At 36.6% G+C, this 16476-nt stretch overlaps 1 protein-coding gene across 6 annotated transcripts in view; it reads left to right on the top strand.

Moving 5' to 3' along the window:
* The window catches only part of LOC113227103 (CUGBP Elav-like family member 4), a 449761-nt gene extending 446352 nt beyond the window's left edge, over positions 1-3409 (top strand). For 3 of the 6 annotated variants that reach the window (XM_026459975.1, XM_026459977.1, XM_026459974.1), the window contains exons 10-13: positions 87-164; positions 1066-1242; positions 2057-2225; positions 3262-3409. In XM_026459975.1, coding sequence (XP_026315760.1) covers positions 87-164; positions 1066-1242; positions 2057-2184 — 383 coding nt within the window. In that variant the 3' untranslated portion in view covers positions 2185-2225; positions 3262-3409. The remainder of the gene's footprint in view (positions 1-86; positions 165-1065; positions 1243-2056; positions 2226-3261) is intronic. The other 3 variants (XM_026459979.1, XM_026459978.1, XM_026459980.1) reach the window with 2 other exon arrangements.
* The last annotated feature ends 13067 nt before the right edge of the window (positions 3410-16476 follow it).

Below are 16476 nucleotides of genomic sequence, written 5' to 3'. Positions count from 1 at the left end.
TTGATAGTGTTAGAATGGTAATGCATGTAATGTACGCAAGAAATAGGTGTTTCATTGTGAAAAATGTGCCAATTAATGTTCAACAGCTTACCCAGCGGTTTACGGCCAGTTTCCGCAGCCGATCCCTCCGCCGATGTCCACCATTGCGCCCGCGCAGAGAGATGGTAAGTGGAACCTCCAAGAGGGTCCGCTACTAATCCTAAATTAGTTTAATTTTCAACTACTTAACCTAAACACTTGGTCGGGATCGCTTTAACTATCCGATGCATGGTTTAATGAAAAGATGTAGCTCTAAAGCACTTGCTGCTATTTCTAAAACAAAGCAATAACAATAGTTGAAATGATTCCACCCAAGTTACCTAACTTCAACTCGTACACTATCGTTTAGCTTCTGTCTGTTTATTGTTCTATGTAGACTACTTTGAACGTTTTCCAGCGTTAATAATAATCAGAATATCGAAAACAAGTTCAAGTATTTGCTAACCTAATCTCATTTACAAATGCTGAAAAACCGTTTAATTAAATATATATAATTGTTGCTTTTAAGCTAATAATAATTGTTCGTGATTATCTAATGCACAGTACAGTGACATACTTTGAGCTTTAATTATAAAGTGTAATATTTGGTCAATAACAATCGCAGTCTTCACAATGTTTCATAAAACAGTATTGTCGCTGTACTTTGTAAGTAGTTCGTGTTGTGTGTACACTCTGAATGCTTCGATGTCTTACGAAATGTGTTGTTGTTGCTCTTTTACTGGCTAATGTTCTCGTTTCTTGTGTGATAAAGCAACTTGTACCGTCATGACATCCCTGATTTTTAATCGGCTCTGTAATTACCTAGTCAACTTTTTTCTCGCCTATATTTCTAATTGTGGAATTAATATGTTTTTTATTTATGCACAGACTGCCTGTAACTTATTCGACCGTTTCATCTACCTAAAGTCATTTGAAGTGCTCCAAACACGCGAGTGATTCACCACTTGGAAAAAAACAAAGGGGCAGAGAAAGTATTAAAAGTGTCCAATCTTAAAGTCCGCAGGCAGACCTGTGAGTTCTTTAAAGATTTTTTGATGTTTCCAGGCTGCTCGATTTCAGGCCCCGAGGGCTGCAACCTCTTCATCTACCACCTCCCTCAGGAGTTCGGCGATACGGAACTGATGCAGATGTTTCTGCCGTTTGGGAACGTCATCAGTAGCAAAGTCTTCATAGATCGGGCCACTAATCAGAGCAAGTGTTTCGGTAAGTTTTTTTACCAAATCAAATTGTTTTTACCGATACCATCTCAGCCATCTGTGACCTTGGGACCTGCAAAAGGTCCGAAACGTTGGTTTGATTGAAACATTTTATGACCTAGTAATACGCAATTTAGATCCGGATAAATAATTTTACTTCCACAATATTTAAAGAAAACCAATGAGGAAGTATTGAGAATGGTAAACAAGAAAAGAAAGATCCTCAATACTAAAGAATATAGACGCGGGAAAATGATTGGAAATTTTATACGACCCGACAACTTCTTTAAGACCATTTTGGAAATATCGAGGGGAAGAGGAGAAGAGATCAATCTAGGCGCAGTTACATAGACCAAAGGAAAACGCCGGTGTCGTACTTTATAAGGAGGTCAAGCTGGCTTCTAAGAGAGATGATTGGAGTATGCTCCACCGACAAGAGTAAAACTCTTACGTTTCATAATGAATACTTATTAGATAAAATTGCAAGTCCATCTTTTTACAAAGCAAAACCTCATCGAAACTTAAAAAAATGTAAAACAACTAGTTTGTTATAATTATTATAAATACAAAAGTAGTATACTTTAAAAAAATCCTTCTATCCGACTGGATTCGAATCAGCGTCTCCTACCAAACCGTGCTAGACGCTAAGCCAACTAAGCCTGTTCGATCTTTGTATTAATAGTTATAACAAACTAGTGGAGTAATTTCACAAAAAAATAATTGAATATCGTTGTGGTAAAACATCTTAAAGTTCAATAAACTTAATTACAACAATTACGACTTTAAGTACGAATAACAAAGGTGGAAATATGTTGTTGCAGGTTTCGTATCATTCGATAATCCGACGTCGGCTCAGGCGGCAATCCAAGCGATGAACGGCTTCCAGATCGGCATGAAACGGCTGAAGGTGCAGCTGAAACGGCCCAAGGACGCCAACCGGCCTTACTAACCCTAGACGCCGTCCCTGCGCGCTCACGACGTGCCCGAATGGTAAGCATCCTCCCTTGTTAGCGTTGCCAGGCGTCCTGGTGCTGACTTTTTGGAGACACGTCCAGCCAAATTAGATGGTGTCCGGCTTGTCGGGCTTTTGTCCGGCTGTCGTTCGGGCGAGTGTGGCGTCTCGACCCAATAATAAGATTATTAATAACAAAGAAGACTGATATATTTAGTTTTGTTTTTGTTTTATAAGAATTTCAGATTTTTTGATAAATAATCTAAAAACCTGATTTTACATTGTTTTAAAACACACAAATTTATAAAAAAAAAGACACAAATCTAGAAAACTCACCAACTTCGGATGTCGCTTGTGATAAATGATAACGCACACACTCAACATAGCCTCGCGCTAAGGAAACCCTAAACCACAAATTACACCCCAACTCACGAGAGAAATAATGTAGGCCATACAAATATTTCTCCCGGCCCGGGAATCGTACCTGGGGGTCGACTCTCGATATCCGTCCGAAACAATTACTGCCAAATAAGCAATACTTGACCAAATGAAAAGACGCGTGATGCGAATGAAGCTTCATACTGGATACTTGTCTTTTAATTTTGTCGAATATTACTTATTTGATAGTAATTGTTTCGGACGAAGATCGAGAGTAGCCCCCCTGGGACCTCTGCGTGGCAGTCCGGCATGGTAACCGTTCGGCCACGGAGGCAGTTATGGTAATGATGTTAACCTAGAGATAAAATGATCCGAGTGACATTTCGGACCGTCATTTTTCGGATTCGGAATACGAATCGGACTCTTAAACGGTACTCTGAATGTAGGGTGTCCTTTTTACTCAAATGTCAGTAGAGCTCCTTGTGAAAGAGCTCGTCCAAGGAATTATTGCTATCTTACCTATTTCTACCGTCAAGCAGTAATGGTCACATTACTGTGTTCGGGTTGTGACGGGTAAGAGTGCTGATGAAATTCCAATCTTTCTCCATTTTTGCGTAACGTCTTTATCGCCATAAGTAATCAATAATAATCACCTCATTCGTCTACAATTTCACGATATTCTTCGTTTTGTTGCAGGAGGCGGCCGGTAATGAACCACTTGCCCGTGGCGCGCTTGTTCGCGTATTATCAACAATTCTAAGGAATTTAATACACGTTTATTGTATAGTGAATATCATACTTACCTAACTAAACAATCACGCAAGCCCACTCGGCGAGTATACTAAATTAGTTAAAGTAATTTATTAAATCAGCGCGTAGGAATGCTTCATTCTTATCATTATCGATTAATCATTAAATTACTCTATTATATTATTATATATACAATTTATTAACTTTGATTAAATTATTATTATTATTATAAAATGACACGTTATAAAAATTTTGTCATTCGTAATCATACTTCTACTTCTAAGTACTTAACGTTTAACTGAAACTTTTAACATAAATTTATTATACCTAGTTATTTGCTTGAACTAAGCCAAACTGAATTTATTAAGTAAGTTGAAAATGTAAGAAAAAAAATGTATTTTAATTATTGTATATTGCAAGAAGTTGTTGGTGCGGGGGCTGCGCGCGCGCGTCTTATTGATTTTTTTGTTGATTGAATACTGTAGCGTAGAGGCGTTGGTTATTCTGCGTCTGTGGACGACGCGCTTTCCGTTATTTGTTTGTTTTGTTGAAGTAGGCTAATATCGAGACGCGGTGCCGCCCCCGCCCGCCGCGGCCGCTGTTGTCTCCCTCCGAACTGATCACACTAATGTAAGTGCTCGGAATAGATCACTATTGGAGTATATATGAATATCCTATATTTTGTTAAATTATATTCTGTGTGTGTCATGTTACATAAGCTAAGCTGGGGCGTGCCGCTTGTATGTTAAATGCTAACCTGTTGTACCTTAAATTAGTTAGACACTAAATGCTAAATTGTAAATTGGCTAATGTAAACACGCCGACAATAGACGAAGACTCGCTGGATGATTTTGCTATTCATCAATCCACCGTTTTAATAATACCATTTACATACCGAATGATTGAAGATTTCTTTCGCTGTTTTTCGTCACAGTCTCACATACGCCAAATGTAATTGCCATAATTATGTGAGTATGACGAACTTAAACCAATTCCTCCATCATAACTGGTCCAATAGTATTTCCTAATGTAAATATGCGATAACTTTTTGTTGTACAATCATCCAGGAGTCTTCAATTCTTGGCACGCCCGGCAACACGTACCCACATGTCAGTGACCATAATGACGGTGTTGTTGACAAAAATATTAAATGTTGTATCTAACGCTGTGTACAAATCAAAGTGCACTTCAACATAAGATCTTAGGCCTTCGTTTCGAAAGAACGTGTTATTATGTGTTGTAAATTCCAAATGGGCTGTGATATAAAAAGTATAATATCAACATAATGGACTGTACAGGCCGTTCGTCTCTGTATTGCATATATGTGTAAACGCTCTATATTATTATATACTGTTCACATACTATGCTCCTTTCATACAACTATTGCAGACTGCACATTTGAAGACAATTGTAGTTTTATAAATTTGGAAACACCACCAGTATCCAAACACCGCTAGTCTTTATGCTAAAGGAAAAAAATCTGGAATCCGATGTATGTTCCTGGAAATTTTCATTACAAATTGACTATTTATTTTTCTACAAGCCCACGAAAAATTCGGAAAATACCTCGAATTCTGGATACGCGTCTTTTAACCACAGGAAAGGCATAAACTAACATTCAAAATGAACACTTATTCCCAAACTTTAAAATGCAATACAGCATAACATGTGAACGGTTTTCTTTATTTCGCGAACGCGATGTCAATTCTAATGAGCGTGCTTTCCCGTGTTTATTTTTTGTGCATTCGTGTGTGTGTCTATACATATACATATTATAATACTATTGTTAAGGTGTTAAATACAATAACTGTGACTTTACGCCCAGGGAGACACCAGTGGGGCAGCGAGCTAACAGATAAAGAAATTAGTGTAATTTCTACAGACAAAAATAGATTCATAATCAAAAACGTACCAATATAAATATAAAAAATACTGAGATACCTTAGATATATTGCGCGCGCGCGGGCGGGCTTTGTAGCCTGTGTGCCGGTACTAATTTTGTAGATAGACAATACTGATTGCGCTCTACGGAACCGCACGGAATGTTCTAGTAGGAGTGGTGTACGTCGGTTTCGTCATGTGTCGGGTAAAGTGAGCTGCTACAGTGTTGTGGCTGTCGCCGAGTGTCCTTAGCGATTCCCGTAGAACCGTGCAGGTGAACGTGAGTGTCTAGCAGTTGCCGCGTGCGGCAGCGTCGCCGCGCCTTGGGGGCAATCGGCCGCCGCCCGCCTCTAGTCAAATATTACACTCACCACAAGACATAGAATTTTATATTTACACAAATAATTATATTATATTGATATAGTATTCTAGTTTTAGGCGTTTATGATTTATGATAAGCCATGTTGTACAAAACGTACACGTAACATGAAAATTACCTATTAAGTAATTGTAGTTCTTTTCTCTGAAAGTCACGATTGTGCAATATGTTGTTACGCTTTTTAAAAATTGTTTTAGCATCGTTTTGTTTTCTAAAAAAATCTTTAATTTATTGATATTTCTTTGTTACCATTTTATAGGTTATTCGTCAACGTGGTCTCGTTTCGTAAACAGACTGGAGAGCCGGCCTCGACAAACGCACTAGGGGAAAAATAAGAATTTTAGAATGGAATTTTTATGCGGCAGCCCCATCCTGCTCGCGGAAGAACTTAGTTAGAACTCACGTCTCTCGGGGTAATAGGGTGGAATGATTGGTGATCGGGCTGCTATAGCGACAAGAATCGCGGGTTAGGTCGTCTCAGGGGTAACGTGGCGCACAAAGGCCGAGCTCGAGTCGAATGTAATGAGTGGAGTGCATTAGTGCAGCGAAGCGGCGACGGCGGCAGTGCGGGGGGCGCGGCTGCCCCAACCACAAGGCGGGCAGAGTCGCGCCCGCCCTCACCACGCCGCGTGTTACTTAGGTTACAGATAAATCGTTGCCAAACCGGAACACGTATACTTAGTATATCGACTAACGATAATATCACCTCGTGGGTAATGTAGGAATAATGCGCCCGCAGAACGCCGCCGAACGGCGACGACCTCGGGTAAGTTAATAATATTGTGTACTTATATCTTTATACTGATTAAAATTAAAAATTCCCTAAAGATATATTGCGGTGACGCAAAAGTTTGTAATAGGTTTAACGAGTCCTCTCTGAATGTAAAAAAAACAATCGCCCATAAAAGTGATTCTAGGATACAGGGTATGCTTTGCAATTATTTAAATGTATCTAAATGTTTTCATGTAGGCAGGTTTTGCCAACTCTCTGACTTAGACTACGGTACAATATCGGCCACCCCACGGCGGCGCCCGCGCCGCTTCATTCTCGGGTCCACTAGTCTGTCGCGACTTTTTATACTGTCTCGTACTATCGTAGTATAACCGATCCACCTCATCTCATCACGTCACTGTACCTCGCAACCGCGACCGAACAAATCTTCGCTTCGCTTTATGTTTCCTATGATACTGGCTACGGCCGCGCATCTTCACCCCAACTTGACGCCACTTTTGTTCCTGACGTATCCCCATTCATACTTACCGCGAGTGCCACATCAGACGGCCGCCAGCGCCGTGGCTTAACCCCGGAAAACACGCTGGCTATATTAATTTTAACACAGCTTGTGTTAAGAAGTATATTCATCGTCACGTCTGCCCCAACGGCGTTCGTTATTCGGTCACTCGCTTGGACAGATCGGAAGAACAACATTATTAGTAATACGAAATCGAATTTCTTAAAACTATTTAACTTCTAAAATTTTATAAAATATTTATATCGTTCCCATTCTCTTAATTCGTCGTAGCTCTCGCGTAGGCGTGAACAATTTCGAAGCACTCAAGAACGTTACGATCATTTGTATTGGTTGGTATGCAAATCGAAGTGGGATCGTTATTTAGGCGAAATAGTTAGATCATCGGATGGTGCACGGTGCAACGTGGCACTTGTACCGTGTACAGTCCGTGCCTCGAGATATCTGACCTCCCAACAGACCTTTTGTTTCAGAGGGCATCTGACACATTCAACAAAAAATTGTTAAATTAATTTCATCTTTATAACGACGAGGACCTCCGTGATCGAGTGGTTTGCACGTCGGTTTTCACGATGTCACCATCTCTGAGGACTCGGATTCGATCCCCTGTGGGGTCAGTATAGAAAACTAACTTTTCTATATCGTCTTGGGTCTGGGTGTTTGTGGTACCGTCGTTATTTCCGATTTCCATAAGCTTTAGCTATTTACTTGGGATCAGAGCAACGTATGTGATGTTAAAAACGTGTGTTTTAATTAAAAATGTTCATTAATTTACACAATACTTTAAATGATCATTAATTTACAATATTAATTTCATTAAAAAAAGTCAGGAGTTATATCAAAATAAATTTTAGAACTGGCGAGGTAAGTATTAAGTTTGTTTAACACTTCACATTATCTGCTCAGAACCAAAAGGTCGTTTAGAGAATCGGGTTATTTGGTGCACCGATTGTACACTGTCCCCTTGGTTACCAAACACCGTTCGATGCTAGTAATTAAGATGAATGCCAAGCCAATATTGAAAAAACAAAACCCTAGATTTCGGAATAATTAATTAATCAATATTATATATCTATTTATGTAATAAAATATGGAGAGAGGCGCATAGTGCTTTTATGAATTGTAGGTTCTTAGTATTGAAACAAAACGATCTAGTCATATCTCTTTCTGTTATTTATTTTTTCTATCGCTTAGCATAGTTTAGCTTCAAGCACAAGTCGATTTAATTCCAATAATCTTGTAACCTTGTTTACACATCCTTATTAGGGATAGGTGCATCACTTTCTGTCCTAGCTTCTTAATGCCAAACTCAATATCCTACTATTTCTCTATATACCCTTAACTAGAATGAATACTTTGAGAGCAACCTACTTTTGGGGAAGTAATTATATTGTATTATTTAATAAGTTATCCAGAATACTGTCTCGCAATTTAAATATACTTAATTTCATTCGTACTACATATAGATATGTTAAAATTAAGATTTATTCAATAATTTTATTGGTGTAGATTGGTAGAGCATGAATGGTATAACCGTTTGGTTAAGTTAGAAGTTTAAAGTTACCTTAGTAAGGGCAAGTTTGTGAAAGTATTAGTTAAAAACAATGTAACACACTAGTTCTGCTAACGATCGACAACTCTGCTGACTGTACAATGATGCTGTGACCTTACTAGCGTCAGCACAGAGTATTAGACAAAATCGCGCCGTCCGTAAAGAACATAAAACGCTGTATATTAACTACTACCCGTTACAATTTAGACAGTACGTTCATTAATGATTAACGCTTTGAAAATAGTATTTATTGAGATAACAACAATGCATTAACATACTTCAAATTGCGCATTAGTTTCATTATACCTAATTGAAGTTTTAATATTGTAAATACATATGTGACTTCATATCTAATTTAGGAGCTTACTAGCCTTTTGCCCCGGGTCCGCCCGGGCGGGTGACAGGGTGTCGCTATGTTAATGCTAAGAGAAAATCATAATCATTAACCGATTTAGATGGATAACACGTCGAGTTCTTATTGATAACGTTTAAGGGTACTTTTTATGGCGACTCTTTGCTCTTTAAAGCTCTTTTGAATTGGAGTTAAGAGGTAGACGTGTAGAAGGGGGCGTTTGATTATGTCCGGTGCAAAATCCGCGAACCGAAATTTGTTTTTGACGCTGTCGTGTGCATATCACACTCTCAACAATAAATTGGCGCAATTCGAATTATTATTTTTAGGAAACTGACAAAATATATTAAATACGCAGCACCGGCTATATGCCTGGTGCCAAATATAACAGAAATCTAATGACTATAAATAAATTACATTTAATTAATTTTGTCAATTACTCAAAAAAATTATACTTCGAATTCAGCCATTTTGCTATTGGAGATACTATATAAATCCTATAAATCGGACAGTCCCGTTAGTTGCGGTTACATGGAATTGAAAATAGTATTGCAACAGAACAAAAGCTAAAATTATTGTCCTTGGAAGCATTATATTTCATCTATCCAAACCTTATAAAAAAAAATTTTTCTTATAATTAGATAATAGGTACTGCGCTTAGTAATTACGACATATTTAAGTCTTATAATTCGGCCGTCATCTGGGATAATGAAAAACAAGTGAGTAAAAGAAACGCGGTCCTCACGCGTAAAAGTAAAATATCTGAAGATAAATCAGATAAATGCGAAATGGGAAAGACAGCACGACACGACGGTCGAATGATCGCCCAAAAAGCCCGGAACTAAACCAAAGCGTAAACTTAGTGTAAGCAATCCCACATTGTTCTGGATAACTTATGACGGAGTAGTGTAAGGTGTTACAGCGAGCCCGCTCTGTTACTTTATTCGGGAATCTTTTTTTAAAGAACTTATTAAAAAGCCCTGAGAGTCGTATTTAACCACAACAAGACTTCAATATACGCTTGATATCGTACTTCTCCTCACTAAGTGTAATATCTGACATTTTTATCGTTACAAAATAGAATAAAAACGAACTTACACAGCTTTCAAAAACGAAAGTTTATTCTATTCGTCGTACGTTTGCCTTTTTATAATGAAATGTTCATTGATAGAACTTGTTGAGTTCGTCCAGGGAAGTACTGCCACCTTACCTATTTCTGCCGCCAAGCAGTAATTTGAGCATTACTGCGTTCCGGTTTCGAAGGGTAGGGGTGTCGGTGAAATTATATGCACATGGGACTTGTCAACTTGTCTCAGGGTGACGGATGCAGTGACAGAGCTCCTCCGATCTTTGCGGTTTAAAGCTCTGAGTGGCACTCCAACTGTTATGAACAGGCGTGTCGCTTACGCCAACCAGGCCCACGATTTGTTGGTCCCGTCACTTGGATAAAAAAATTATATTAAAGATTAATCAGCTTTTGCGGATTATTGAATGATAAAAATCCATAATGCTGATCAGTTTAACTCTTTCAGGTTGTCTCGATCTATGGTATTTGAAATAAATATTGTAGTGTGCACAAATGAGGCACGGTGTGCTGAAGCCCGTGATGCGAACCCAGGATCGATAGGATTTTTCTTAGTGTTCTTTGTATTAACAATTACAACAAACTAGTGGAAGAATTTTACAAAAAAATATATATCATTGTAGCATATATAAACAATATATACATGTAGGAAATGAAACTATTTTTCCGGATTTAAATCGCGTATATTTGTTTTTTCAAACAAACCGACGTTTCGGGCCCTTTACAGGTCCCATGGTCACGGTTGACTGAGGTGGTACAGCCTTCAACCAGTTATGTCTAATATTGAATACAATTAATATGTTTTAGTTTATTCTAATTTCTATTATTAATTAATAATAAATTGAACTTAATAAAAATTCATTCAATAAAATAATTTGTAAAACTTAATGTAGCGTAAATTGGAATGTTTTGTTTGTAAAATTAAAAGTAAGGTATTTAATTAATAACTATTGTAACTATAGTGAAAAAAATAGGGTGGTTTGCATCAATATTAGACATAACTGGTTGAAGACTGTACCACCTCAGTCAACCGTGACCATGGGACCTGTAAAGGGCCCGAAACGTCGGTTTGTTTGAAAAAACAAATATACGCGATTTAAATCCGGAAAAATAGTTTCATTCTCTATGTGTAACAATCGCGAAAACCTAAGAACTCGAAATATATACATGTACAAATGTTTATTTACAAAAAAAAACCGTTTGAGTTTCTTACTTATTCTCCTCAGGAGAATCTGCCTTACGAGTAGTAGAGGTTTCTTTATATATAAATTTAATCAATTTGACGGTATCAATGTAATTTGGTTATTTAAAAAATAAAAATAGGTATATTTAAATTTTAGAACAAAACCAAAAATACGTTACATTGAAAATTTTGCCTAATGCTAGAAAGAACACTTAGTTAGGAGAGGTGCGTATATATGCATCCAAATGATATATGATATATAGTAACAAAGTAATTCTCATATTTCATAATTCTAATAACTCAAAACCGGTAAAATCGCAGAGAGATTACAGGGAGATAATTAGGAAATGATTCCTGAATAAACAAAACAAAATAAAGGGCAAAACAGACTAGCTTACAAATAGTTTAGCAATGCCTGTGGGCATGTGATATACGCTTGAAACGATCGTCCATTGAACCTCTACGTATAATATCTACGACGCAACATTTAGCGCGAGTTGTGTTTACTTGGAAATGTATTTTGAATTCAAAAAATTGTAATATCAGTGGTAATACAATCTTCCACCAACGCTCAGGTTTTAGAGCTACGAATGATTCGCCAAAATACATTGCGATCATCAATTCATAGCTCCTTTTTTACCAAGGGACAATCAAACTACCCTTATAATCCCTTAATAATTGTCCCTAAAGGCCATTTTAAAAGGGGCAATATTACGCAGATGAAACGTCAGACATATTGCGCCAGAATGTTGTATTAATGTTGCCATTTTACAAAAAAAAAACTATTAACGTTCATTATTGCCAGTATGCTTGTAGTTTGTCTCAGACTTGTTCCCCTGAACGCTATAACTTGGCTTCTATCAAGGCGAGAGTGTATAGACAATATATAGATGTGCTGTGATGCTCCATCGTCGACCTAAAATGCGCACTTATTTTGTCTATAGAAAATAATTGACTTAAATAAGCAGAATGCAAGATATTACCTTTGTCCAAACGATTTAAAACTTTTTTAAATGTTAAGACATTTAAGGGCGCTTTCGAAGCGCTATAGTGGCGCGTCTGTGGCGCAGCAGCCGCGTAATTACCAATTCTCATACAATATCTGGAAGCGTAGTCGCAATATTGTCGTAACACGCACGCGCAACTTTTGCAGACAGTGACAATTACTAAAACCATGCACCAATAACTCAAGACGACCGTTAGACCGTAACACTGAAAAACGTCAACATTCCGTCTTACATCCAATATATATAATATACAATACCCTGGAAGTAGTTTATATTATGTTATTATATTCCTCTTTAATATGAAATATAACAAGTCAGTTGTAATAATTTTCAAATTTTGATCATGAGTTATAATTATTTTCTTGACTTTGACAAATATGCATGTCAATAGCATTTATTGCATTTATTGCTGACGTCGAGCTCTACGGGTTTACTAAAAACCAGCGCTGTGGTATGTTACTGCAGCACATGCTGAGTTGAGTAAGTCCCGTGATGGCATGACGCTGCAACACAGACGATACCAAACTATCTACTTTGCATGTTTACTTTAATTGTAATGCCCAAATAAAAGAATAACCGACATTACCCACAGAAAGCTGTTTTCACAAATGCAGCTCGTCAATGTAAAATATATTAGTTACAAAAACAGCTCATCACGACATCTGGCATACCAACAGGTACTAAATACCCAACTGCGCTACCTTGTATCGCGATTACCAATCCTCTTGAGTAATTGGTTCGTGCTAAAACGTACGCGCGGTTGTCGTGCCACTGCAGCGCCTCTATAAGTTTCTAATCTGAAGGTGCCCTAACCAATCAGACGCCACAGACACAGGGTTACCTCTGACTGGTTATTTTTAATATTGGTATTTAAATAAACGCTCTTATGAATGAAATTATGAATGCTATTAGCACTGATATTACAATGAGATATATCAGAATACAGCAGTAAGCCTGTTTATTATGGCTAGTGCAAAAGTTCCGTAGTTAATACGACAAGGTTTCCTAATGAAGCTTGCATTAGAATTATCTACATTATACACGCGTACATAAGCAAAAATTCCTTCCATTCATCCTAAATACGTTGCACTAAGAGCTAGAAAACTACTGCCAGTAACTAATACATTACTCGTTGTATATTAGTTCCGGAAGTACTAGTCACGATACTAGCCTTTAATAAACAGGCCATTTAAGCTCAGCCCTAAAGATGGCAGTCAAAAGGTACGCGGATTTGGCCTCAACTTAAAAAAATATCAGCCCCAAATCGTATTAAGATTGAAACACGATTATAGTCTCAATTTTGTATTGCAAATTAGTAACGAGTACTTATGAATAATTCGAAAATTTGTTTCAACAATTTTTCACTATTGACTGCAGAGGTTTCAACTATTTTAATGCAGTTTTAAAGAAAAATATATCCCAACTATGAATTTGAAGTTGACCATCTGCGTAAACTTGTCATCGATTTTCTATACTAAGTCAATAGTGAAAAATTTATATTTAACTAAAAAAAAGGAGTAAGCAAAGAACTGACCAATAATTTATAAGAGTGACAGCTTAAACGGGATTATCATTTATCTGAAACTTTGTTTTAAAATCGCACAAATAATGCACAATGACTGGAAATCCATTTAATAAAAGGAATGTTAAATTTTTTACAAATTCTTAACGATGTTTCGGACAATGTTTGTTCCATTTAAAAAGAGTCACTGCATTATAGATGTTACATAAGATGAATGTACTCGTAACTTTCAAAAGGCACAGGTGTCCTTCAACACATCATACACTGACTTCAACACTGATAAATCATAAATGGCAAGCGTGGCGTGTAATAACTTATGTTATTGAATATAACCCACATAACAAACCTTAAATTTGGCATTAGTTAACTTCAGACTAAGTATAATGTCGCAATAATTTTAATTAACACACGGTAAGGACGTTTCAAAGGCGAAATGTACGCGCTCGTAACAAAATACAAAAACGTGATTTTTGACTTGTGACACTGTTGAAGCGGATGTGCGTTATGTGTATGTACAACTTTTGAAGAGACATGAAAATATCTTTAATCAAATTATTTCTGTGAAATGTCTAAAAGTTGTTGAACAAAAGTACAATGTAATTAAAACAGTATGTTCCTTAAAAAGTTTTTCTAGACTTTTTACGACATACTAACGAAATTGGTCTATTTTTGCTTGCCCTTATAAGTGGTAATGATTTTTGAAATGTATAAACTTATACCTACATGTTCTGAATAGGTGAACAGAGTTTAAAATGTCAGTGCTAGCCATTAAAATGTTTATTCTCTTATATTGTTATTATATAGTTCGCCAAAATTCGTAATCTAAGAGTTATTCATCACTTTTTTGAAGCGTCGCTAGTTAAATAAATATTTTTGTTAGTTTATCGTAGAGTCAAACAGTACAGGTCAAACGGCTGCGTTAATTGAAAAATTGTGGAAACCAATACAATAAATAACGCCTATTTTGCATGTTCTAATTTTAGTTAATGAACGTTTATAACTATTGTCAAATAAATATGAATATTGCTGAAATATTTCAAAACTAAATTACTATTCAATTATTTATTATTATACACTTATTATGTTTAGTATGCTAGAAATATGATGAAGGATAATAAATAATTTTAATTATATTAGTACGTTGTTTTATTTTATACAAGTCGACAGTCGCCTTCGGTTCGAGTTTTCAAGGGTGCTCTTTTGAAGTTTTGTGATTGTTCAGGCTCCACATGTTATTTTTTTCCATCCTCTAAGGTTAGAGCTTATGAAATATTTATTCACATTTGATATATTTATTTATAGTTTTATTTTATGCATTCGTTTTACTATAGATTTTGTAAGTATTAGTGTATCAACATGTATGTATTCGTATGTACATTTGATATAATAAATTTATCTGCGTATTTATTGAGTGCGTGAGACGCACTATAAGTTTCCGGAACGAATAAGAAAAAAATACTATAAATGTTATAATTATTAATACAAAGCTCGAACACTCAGAAAAAATTCCTTCAATCCGGTCGGATTCGAACCGACGTCTTCTTGCATACCGTGCCAGACGCTATACCAACTAAGCCACGGAACGAACCAACGGACCTCACGAATTTGTCTGTGCTTGCGTCGTGTCTCTGTACTTGGTCTTTCAACGACTTTTTAGTCGTAGCGCCATCTATGAGTAATCTATGACAGGTTCGAATCCGACCGGATCGAAGGAATTTTTTCTGAATGTTTTTTCTGAGCGTTCGATCTTTGTATTAATAATTATAACAAACTAGTGGAGTAATTTCACAAAAAATAATTAAATATCAATTGAATAAAAATTTAATTAAATACTATAAATGGTCAGAAATGAATTTATTGGGTCAATGCACTTTTTCATATGAATGAACCAAAAAACATTTAAGCTCCGTGACAATCTCTGAAACATATTTTCCATACTCTTCCGCGACGCGACTCGTTTTTTGAGCATCAGTCAAATTGTGTGGGATCCACCGAGAGCATAGCTTTTTCACACCCAAATGTTTATGTAGTATTGATTGTATTTGACTCATGCCTATGTCTAAAGATACCCGAATCTCATGGTATGTCACATGCCTGTCTGTTTTGATCATACGGCGCACAGCATCGATGTTTTTGTTGTTCACAGCAGTGAAAGGGCGATCATCACGAAATTCGTCACTGAGATTCACACGACCGCGTTTGAATTCTGCAAACCAGCTATAAATAATCGCCTGGCATGGTGCTTCATCGCCAAAAGTAGTTTGAAGCCGAGCGAACCTCCGCTGAGCTGTTAAATTACACTTAAAGTCGTAGAAAATCATACTATGAAAATTTTCACGAATTAAATCCATGGTGATGTAGACAACCGATTTCTAAAATGACGCCACAATGTAAAAACAAGTGACAGTCAGATAAAACGAACTGTATTCTACAGCCAAGAAGTTACGTTTTCAAATGTTGTAATTACTTTTTAAATATTGTATAAGTGGCCAGTTCCAGAAAGTTATAGTGCGCCCTAAGTACAGTATATTCAATTTCTTTATTTACCTATTTTAGTTTCACCCCAATAACCAACTTTCCTCTCAGATTTTCAAATGTTAGTTGGAAATCTCTTTATGAGATAAGCTCGCCTCTGTACACAAATATTTTAAATTATTTCTGAACATTTGTAATTTACTTTGTGGTACAATAAAGTGTTTAAATAAATAAATAATAAATATTTTGTAGAATATCGTCATATCTCAAAAATATCTTCAATAAATTCATTAGGAAAGAGTGTCATACTTAATTTCGACTAAATAGTACTTCGACCACACATTAATTCCACGGAACACTACTTCGACAAAACACATATTCGACAAAACACATGTTCGACAAAACACATGTTCGACAGATCACTAGTCCGACAGTTCACTGCTTCGACAACACAAACATTCGATAGGTCACTACAC

This window comes from Hyposmocoma kahamanoa, unplaced genomic scaffold, assembly GCF_003589595.1.
Source record: "Hyposmocoma kahamanoa isolate Upper Pololo Valley unplaced genomic scaffold, ASM358959v1 202, whole genome shotgun sequence".
Lineage (NCBI taxonomy): Eukaryota > Metazoa > Arthropoda > Insecta > Lepidoptera > Cosmopterigidae > Hyposmocoma > Hyposmocoma kahamanoa.
This window is presented reverse-complemented; position numbering and strand designations above follow the sequence as displayed.